The 10,000-nt window shown below is 33.7% G+C and overlaps 1 protein-coding gene across 5 annotated transcripts in view; it reads right to left on the reverse strand.

Annotated features, from left to right (window-relative positions):
* Window positions 1-10,000, reverse strand: part of LOC113807056 (kelch-like protein 5) — a 408,426-nt gene that overhangs the window by 365,425 nt on the left and 33,001 nt on the right. For 3 of the 5 annotated variants that reach the window (XM_027358221.2, XM_070128942.1, XM_070128940.1), the window contains exons 6-12: window positions 9,918-10,000; window positions 9,178-9,382; window positions 7,708-7,932; window positions 7,138-7,300; window positions 6,620-6,832; window positions 5,822-5,993; window positions 1-5,613 (exon numbers count right to left, since the gene is read on the reverse strand). The exon at window positions 1-5,613 is cut by the window's left edge and continues 2,297 nt beyond it; the exon at window positions 9,918-10,000 is cut by the window's right edge and continues 13 nt beyond it. In XM_027358221.2, coding sequence (XP_027214022.2) covers window positions 5,551-5,613; window positions 5,822-5,993; window positions 6,620-6,832; window positions 7,138-7,300; window positions 7,708-7,932; window positions 9,178-9,382; window positions 9,918-10,000 — 1,124 coding nt within the window. In that variant the 3' untranslated portion in view covers window positions 1-5,550. The remainder of the gene's footprint in view (window positions 5,614-5,821; window positions 5,994-6,619; window positions 6,833-7,137; window positions 7,301-7,707; window positions 7,933-9,177; window positions 9,383-9,917) is intronic. The other 2 variants (XR_011398970.1, XM_070128941.1) reach the window with 2 other exon arrangements.

Raw genomic sequence — 10,000 nt, forward strand, 5'->3', positions numbered from 1 at the left:
GAAAGAAAAGAAAAGAAAAATTCTCTTCTATTTGCAACAAGAACATTTACATTTACAAAATATCAAACACTTATAAAACATTTAGATCTGTATTAAATGTTGCCTTCCATTTAAGCATAGGGATATCACATTTTCAATTCTGTCATTGACACCTGAATGAGAAATAGAGTAAAATTTGTATCTGAAGCCAGTCCAAGAAAATATGAGCAGTATATTATCAGACATTTGTGAAATACCCTGTATAGTGAGAAATGGACCACAGGTCAGAAGAGAAGAGCCCTTCAAAACAATAAAAAAAACACACCCCTACAAAAGTGCACCAGTTTTATATGTTTGCTGGATGTGAATTCTTAGTAAATATATATTTACAGTGCAGCAGAGAATCTTTGATAAAGCTATGAGGAGCACATCATTTGGCTGAGAGTAAGAACACTTTTTATAGCTTTGAACAGTAATTCCACTCAACTGCAACTTTAAACCATCCATATTTTTTTGGAAAATTAAATTGCTTTTTCTCCAAATGCTGCAAAATGTGTGTCAAGCACTGTAATGATATTCATTATAAATTTAAAAGACACACAATATATAATTCATGAAATCTTCATTATTTATGTCTTCCTTAAAAGTTACTTTGATCAATTTGATCACAAAGAACATTTGATCAAATGGAGAGTAAACAATCTAACATTTAGTATAATGAATCTACAGTATGAACTAAATAGAAGATTCCCTTAACTACACTGAATAATCTATTTCATACTAATATATATTCATGAAGCACTGGCTTCTTCTGCCTTGATTTCATGACAAATCAAAGAAGCTCCTCAGTCAAGACTACTATAATCTTAAAAAAACAGCATTTTCAGGGGAACAGGTACCTTCCTTACATCGCATGTCAGATACAATAAAATCTTGAACAGCAAACCAATAAAGTTGCCAGATTGAATTGTTGAAGCTGTACAATGTCCATAGTCACGTCAGTGAATACATGGATATCTCTTGGGTTGAATAGAGCATACTGTAATCTTTTTCATGTTTTCTTATTCTACCCATGGAATATGTTATAAAGGTCAAAAAGTGAAAGACTTACATTGGTCATTGGACATGAGCTTAAGTTCTACAATCATTACATATTTTTATTTATAGCTGCCAATAACAAGGACTTGAAAATTTTATGTTAGAACTTTCCTAATTCTACTGGTATTTAGCTGACATATAACGTAGAATCTGATGCATAATCAGTTATGTCAGGTGTTTGGAATCTGCATTATAAAACCCATATACTTACTTTGAACATGGGAAAAACTACACCATATTCAAGTACCTAACTAAAATTTGTTAAACAAAATGCAAAGGTCTATTAGACCATTTCCATTAACCAATTTTGACTAAACAAAGAATACTTTCACTTACATCAGGAATTCATCCTTTCTTCTTATGACCATATCATAAGAATAAATTTGATTTTTGTAACAGGATGGAAGTATAAGCTGCTAGTACAGCAGCTGAATATTCTCCAGCCCACATATGGCATGAACTAGACCTAAGACTTGTGATATAAAATTTAAAACATGCTGAAGATGACTTTCAGGGACTCTCAGCATAGTTGACACTATTATGAGTGTTCTGAGCATATGGTAAGGAAGTAGGTGGCAGTAGACACAGTCTGGTTTGTAAACTTACCCAGACAAACTTAATGAAAGTACATTAGTGCACATGAGCTTCTTCATGTATTGAAGCCTTTGTCAATGGTCCCTTGTACAGCAGCATACCAAAATCAAATGCAAATCTATCACAATCCATCTGTTCTTGGAAGTACCAGGAGCAAAACCCACAGTATCTCATCCCTCTTGATATTTGATATTATGAATCATGTATATCCTACTGGCATTCAGGAAGCAAATGTACATAATTTCCTATGAGAGTTACAGAACAAAGTGGCTTAGAAAACTACAGCAGTGAAAAAAGCACAAACCCTTTGCAAGTGTAGCACCTTTTAAACTCACATTCCTTAACATAATTTTACTGTGCAACTGAATAAATGTTAGTTTAAATGCTATCCATGAAGAATACTTAATTACTGTTCTTTTAAAAAAAGAAGAAGAAGAAGAAAGTTGAAACAGCACCTGAAATATTTAATAAAGCAAGTTGAAATCCCAATAGCCAACAGAGATAAATTTTAAAGTGACAACTTCAAAATGCCCAGTAAATTCACAGAGGAAGACCCTTTGACTAATTTGACCAGATGAGCACTGGGAGGTTACAACACTGTTCACTGGTATGCTATGAAGGTAATTCCTAGAGCTTCTTTGCCTTTGCTATTTAGTTAATTACAATAGTAGATTTGGTTAATTATCTTGGGGTGTTATATCTATCCTTGGCAGTGCAGTTAATATCTAAACTACAAAAGTGCAGCAAACATGGGAACTTTACTAAAAAAACGTTAACAACTATCATGAGTCTGAGGACTTTTTTCTATCTATGCATAAGCTTCTACAAAACTATAATGCAGAGTTTCTACAGTTAACCATAGTGTCTACATATTGCATGACACATCAATCCTCTTGCTTCTAAATTCATTTAGCATATCAAATATATGTATTACAATTTATTTCTGACTGTTGACCTATACACTTTAATTGTTTTTTAATATGAAAGCTGTTTTATCCGGTCATTTACTCTATTTCAGTACATGTGTTAACAATCCAAGTGTAAAAAAAATCTACCAAAACCATAAATACTTTTTAGTTTTTAATAATGATTGTAGCAGATTATTTGTATAACCTTCAACAGCACATTTACCTAGTGCAAAATAAGAGACCAAACTAGTTTAGCACATATTTTGTCCTGAAAGAATGCAGATACACCGCTTGATATGAACTATCTCTTTTTCTACAATACCATAAAGCTTTGCTCTTACATCGGCCTTACCCAAACTATATTTTTTACTATGTTATCTAAGCCAAAACATACAAATCGACATGGCCTCATTATAACACAATACCTTTTACTCCTGTTTAGAATGATAGAAATACATACTTAAACTTGATCACTCAATAACTATTCATAATGATGAATGTATTCTTCCACTGCTTTTGTCCATGGCTTGTTGCACTTCTGCCTTAATGAATCTATAAACTAATCATACATCTTATAAAGTAAATTAGTATTTTCCCTTCCATTTCACTCTAATAAATGCTTTATAACTTGCTCATAATTTTCCATATTAACACATGAATCATAAAGCACTGAATTTAGCACCTATTCACAAATCCTCTCACAAAGACCAAAAGACAGTTGCATGATAGACAGTTCCTGCATCATGCAAAAGCATTTGATGAAGTCCTGATTTGTTTTCTTGCTCTTATTTCACCTTACATTTAGTAATCAATTCCCTTTTTCAACAGAAGACATTAAAGCTTTCCCATGATCAATATTCTCACCTGGTTAATGCAGCCACCTTTACATTTAACTTCTAAGTGCAACCATCACTACATTTGTCTCCTCAATCTCTACCCTGCATCCCATGTTCACTTAGTTGTTGCTATGCCTTTGTCCATTTTTGTTTCTTGTCTCTATTGTGAAAGACTTTACTAATAAATGATTTACTTTTGGAAGGTAAAAAGTAAGTTGCATAAAACAGAAAAAACAATCAAAAATACCATATCAAAAGCCCATGACAAATCACAAAAGTAAGAGATGTCATAATCAATAGAAAAAAAAAAATAAATAAAATAAATTTGGAGGTGGCTTTCCACAGGGTAAGTGCCACTGCCTGGGACACCAGAGAGCCAACTGCTCCTTGAGAGTGAGATTGTCTATGTGGAAGTGAGCACTTTCAAAGATAAACGTCGTATTTGGAGAGGGGGAAAAATGCCAGTAGCAAATATCCAGTTTTCCTTGTACTGAAATTTTTAGATGCATCTGGTATTCATATACCATACCAACTCCAAAATAAACTTGTAAAAGCAATGGATTTGGACAATAAAAGAGAGAGAAAAAGGTCCTCGTCCCCTCTCCACAAATCGACAAACGCCTTGGTCTTTTGGAACAAAATGTCCCAGCTTATCTTACAAACTGCGATTTTCATATCCAGAAAAGGAGGAGGGTTTAATATCACAAAGTTACACTATCATCTAAGTTTTATACTACCTGCTATTATCACGTTTAACCTTCAAAGTTCAGTCAATGCTCAATGCTTCTTCTGACATCTTGGTATGTCCTTGGAATGCAATGTTCCTCAGCTTCCCTATCTTACTATAATTTTAAGCCTCTTCATGAATAATTGCTATGTTTGTTTCAACAAACTAGTGCTTTATCTAATAAAATGCAATATTTCTTTTATTGGTTTGACTGTGAGGCTAACAAGATGTGCAATATCAGCGAGTTACATCCTAAAAACTAGAGCCATTAATGAACTTTGAACTGTGTAATAATGTAAAAATACTTATCTGCCAAAGTAACTTCTACAGTGTAAAATGCTACAGAAATGGACACTAAATGTATGCATGGCTTGTTACTGTAGGTTTTACATCTAATTCCTGATAGATACCGTTGAGTACTTTCAGGAGACTCAAAGCTTCTTCAGAAAAAAAGATGAATCATTTAAATACTGACTGACTCTTAAGATCAAACTTTCAAATTCTCACTGGGAAAGGAAAAAAAATGTTTTGTTTTTCCTGTTTACATGCTTACCTAGTCCAGTCTAATTTTCTTCACCTTGTAATCACATGAATTAATAAAATAAAAAAAATAGATGAATTACTATAGAAAAATGATTTACCTCAACACACTAAATTCAAAATCTAAATGCATTTCTTCCTGCCAACTCCATAGTGCTTTTCGACCTGGCAATACCTTCTTTCTGTGAATATATAAAAAAGCAAACACTGTAAGACTTCAACACAGAGAATTATCTCTGTAGAACCTTACAGAATCATTCTGTGTAGTCTTTACAGCTAACATAATGTCTTTATATACAGTCTGGAGTGTTAAATGTAGCTTGACCACAATGATATCTCAATCTCTGTTTAATGGCATCGTGTCAAAAAATGAGATGGTTTGGAAAAGTGATTTTGTTTTCATATCACAAAACTCTATATAAAAATCTATAAGAATATGAATAATAAAAAAGTCAAAATAATAAAACAAAAATTTAAACTGTATCTCACCTTGAGATCTGGATCATTATAAGACTACAGGATTCCTTCCTTGTTTTTAATAACTTCAATATAAAAATCACTGGTGGTATTGCACGAGACTGTTCTTCAGTTATACTGCTATATTCTATAAAATAATCTTTTCAAAATTTGATAGAACAGTATAATAAATGCAAAAAAAGTCTCATCATCATAAAGCCTCTTTCAAAATGCATAAAACATTTGAAAAAATCTATCAAATATTGCAAAGACACAAATACAGATTCATATCCAAAATATCTCTAATGTTTGGTGTCTTATGCAGTTTTCCATTTGAGTACCCTGTAGTACCCATTAATGGAAGTACCCACTAACACAAGTAGCTCTAGACTCCAGTATAGGAAAACCTGGGTCAGTGAGTGTTCTTGACGACTACAACACAAGCCCCAGCGCGTCCTGTGGGCAGTGGAGCCATCTGGAGAAAAAAATACATAGTTAGAGGAGTCTGTCACTGCAATAGAAGTATTCATACATCTTAAAATCTTTTGTCTGTAGTGTTTGACTAGTTTTGATATATTAATTATTCTCTTATTGAAGATATGATACTGGAAAAGTACTTTTGGCCCCCCCCCCAAAAAAAAAGAAAAATAAATTAAAAGACATCAAACTGACTTATCTCTTACCTGTGTCCACTCATTGGTTTGAGGGTCATAAGCGTGCACAAGATTGAGATAGGTTTGGCCATCATAACCTCCAACGCAAAACAGACGGTCACCCAGCAGACTCACTCCTGCACTATCACAGCCTAAACTTAGACATGCAACCTGTGTCCATGTATCAGTAGCAGGATCATATCTGGAAACAAATGCAATGTCAAAAGGGACAGAATTTCCATCTCAGTAGTAACAGTATATTTTCAGAAACTATAGTGATGCATCCAATGATAAAATCCTTTTCCCATCTTACTTTCTATTCTATTTGAAGAGTGCATAAAGCAAAAAAGAATATACATTAAAAATAACAGCATTACTTCAGAACATTACCTTAAAAAATTAAAATTAAGGAACTGGTTCGTTTTTCTAAACCCCTTCAATCAATTTGCCTACAACAGCATGTCTGACAGCCCTTTAGACAGGGTTGTTAAACATACTATTATATATTGGCATACTTTTACATGATTTCCAATACATTTACTGCTCTAACCATATCTTGTGTTATATATGGTTTTACTGACATTGTGCCTATCAAGAATATCACTCAAAACTTATTAGTTTTTTGATGACTCAAATTGTCTTTTTTTTTCTTTTACAGAAAACATTCTATATTTTGTTTCACAAAGTATATAAACATGTACTTTTGTCTTTTACACTAGTTAGGTTACCTGGCTCATATGCAGCATTTGGCCCTTGCTTTCTGGCCTCACTGTATCTAACAGAAAAACTCCACAGACATATCTGAACAGCACCAACCTATGCACTTACCTTTCAACACAGTCAAATCTGGAAGCACATGGGTTTGAAGCAGGAGCATCATGCCCTCCCACAGCATAGAGGAATCCATTCACTACTCCCACCCCAACACCGCCTCTTCTCCTGGCCATCGGAGCACATGGAGTCCACTTGTTTGTGTGGGGATCATAGCATTCTACCGTCCTTAAACAAGATGATCCGTCTCTTCCTCCTACTGCATAGAGTCTAAAATCAAAGGCAGGATATGAGCACAGTTTTTTTTTTTATTATTTTTTTAAATCATACAAGTTACAGCCTATTCTTCTAGATATTTCTCTTATCCATCAACATACATAAGAAAAGAGGAATAATTATTTACCAAAAATGCTTTATATTTTACCTTATTTAGTTTTTGATGGTTATTTAATTATAGTGACTGATCTCCTTTTATAATAAGACAAAATCCAGCTTAGCTTAGGGCTTCTATTAAACAAACCTCTCTTACCAATGAAAGCCTAAACACAAAAATTCTGGGATAATTTCTTTTTTACCTTCCATTTAATACAGCCACCCCAACAGTGGATCTGGCAGTTGACATGGGTGCAACATAACTCCACTGTCTTGCTTGGGGATCCCAACGTTCAACAGTGTTCAGGTAACTCCATCCATCATGTCCTCCAACAGCATATAAAGGTCCCTCAAGAACACCCACTCCTAAAATAAGAATAAAAAAATAATAACTGTGCCTTTAACCAAGTCAAAGGAAAAAACACCTAGTAAATGATCTCAAGATATCAGCTTAAATATTGTAACAGTCTTATATTAACATATGCTTCTGGATACTTTATTGATGGGCATGTCTATAACCATCGTGACGTAATGAAGTACGATATGTATGCACATTATGACATGCACTTGCGAGCAAGCAGGTGGACTGGCTGTACACAGCACATGCCAGAAAGGCTAGACTGTTGTGTAATGATTATGTCACAAAAAAATTCTGGCCCAGTCATAATAAGGATAAAGGTCATTTTAACCTCTTTTAAGGGAATTAATAAGAAATAATAACAATTTATAAATAAAATAGCAACAAATATCTCTAACTTCCACTTCAGCATTACCTAAGCCATGCCTATGAGTGGACATGGGAGGCAGCTGTGTCCAGACATTTGTTGTTGGGTCGTAGCATTCAACGGTATTCAGGGTCTTGAAGCCATCTCTCCCTCCAACAACATGCAACTTCCCATCCAGAACAGCTACTCCGAACTGCAGCCTCCTGCCCGTCATAGTTCCTACTGTGTTCCATGTATTTGTTCGGAGGTTGTACTTCTCAATGCCTGTAGAACCTATTCCAAGGATGCAAAGGTTATTGTGTAAATATTTTGCTTTCTTTCTGATTTCAAAGTTGAGAGATAAGATATAGATATAGAGATACAGTTATAGACAAAGGTCTGAACCACCACCAAGCAAGGTACATTACAGCCAACTGTTCATCTACCTTTATATATATTATTCAATAATAGATTTTACTAAAACCTACTGGATTCTGTACAAACAATGGGACAAATTATCTGTTTATAATATTACTTGACTAAGTCAGATTTTCTTTCTTTTGTCAGAATATCAAACTTAAATAGATTCTATGAGTAATTTTAATTCATTCCATCAATATTATCAAGCAGAGTAACAACCATGTTTAACATCTGGCATCAATTTTAGAATAAAAAAATGGATTTTTAAAAATGGTTAGTGAAAAGATTAATGATACAGTTTACTTCAAATATAATAAAACTTATATCATAAATCATCAAAATCAGATATATCTCATTTCACTAGTGATTCAAGAATAAGAATATAAAACTTCACTTGTGAAAGGCTGACCAACCTCCACTTCTTCCCTAGTGGTATAAATTTATTGCCAATAATCACAAGGTATTATACAAACCTATGCATCTAAAAAAGTATAAATGAGAGTGAAAATCTTTACAATACAAAAGATGTATTTGACCAGTTTCAAATATATCTTCATCATATATGTATTTCTAATGAAGATGTACTTAAAACCAGTCAAATACATCTCGTGTATTGTGAAGATATTCATTCTCATTTATATCTTTCCTACATTTGTCAACATGAATGCAGTTCAAACCTATGCATCATTATTCTCACAATTAAATCTATACAAATAGTTGCCAGATAGTAATGTAGTGAATGTAATAATTTTACAATAAGTCCTGCATCTATTATAATCAAAGTATTCCTCGTCTTTATGAATATATACCACAAATGGAGTACACTATCCAGAGGTAAGAAAGGAATTTTACAGGTATATTCACAAAAAGTAACTACAGAAAAAAAGAGAAAATAAAACAGGTAAGACATCTCAAAGAAATGAAAGTAAAGCCAAAGGAACTTCCTGAGAGATTGTACAACTAAGAAAGCATTAAAATTGAGACAATACCTGCATCCTTTACGACCTGCATCTTAACCATTGGTACATAAACAGTGGCAGTTTGTATCAGAAGGAGCCAACCAGGCAAAAAAAAAAAAAAAAAAAAAAAGTAATAAACTAAAAATTAACTTAACCTTACTTCCTCTCCACCCACCCTTATTGGAGTCCATGCCCCCAATAACATAAAGGTCCCCAACGGTGGATTTCCGTGGCTTGGTGCGGGGCGACTGGAGCGTGGATCTTCTTTCAGGCAGCAGGTGGTACTTGAGGGCCTCTACAATCAGGTCTTGGCATTCACGGTCTTCTTTAAAAAGCAAATTGGTCTCTATGTGGTCTGCCAGGAACTGAGGAGACACATATTGTTTGTTATACTATCATGTGAAATTTTGTTAATCTGGGATTTTAAGGACAACATGAAAATTAGGTACCATGCAGATAAGTTGATTAGCCTGTTACATTACACTTCAGAGAGGATGACCAGAAGATTTGCAGAAAAAAACAATATACATTATGATAGAAAATTTCAGTGAGCTGTGATCATGTTAATTTAATGTCCAATTTTTTTCCAATAACTAGGTATCATTCAACTGATTCTGTGGCTTAAACTTTAAGTAGACTGCATGCTTGTCTACATAGCTTATTTACAAAGTTAAGTGCTAATCAAGAAACAGATGAAAGGAACAAGTGTTTAAAAAATACTTTACTTTCACTTTACCTTAAAAAAATTACCAATGTTAAAGCTTCAGAGAAAAATAATTTACACTTCATTCACACAAGCTAAATCAAAAGGTACGTAGTTATGCACATGCAAACAAACACACATACATATACATATAAAAAAATGACACATTACACATAAAAGACCAAAAGCCCTCTTACCTGAGGTGAGAGAAGCGGCAACTTTACAAGCCCCAAAAGACGGGCCATGTCTTTTGAACGGTTCTCTAAGTCGTACTTCAACC

The sequence above is a fragment of the Penaeus vannamei genome, chromosome 13 (assembly GCF_042767895.1).
Source record: "Penaeus vannamei isolate JL-2024 chromosome 13, ASM4276789v1, whole genome shotgun sequence".
Lineage (NCBI taxonomy): Eukaryota > Metazoa > Arthropoda > Malacostraca > Decapoda > Penaeidae > Penaeus > Penaeus vannamei.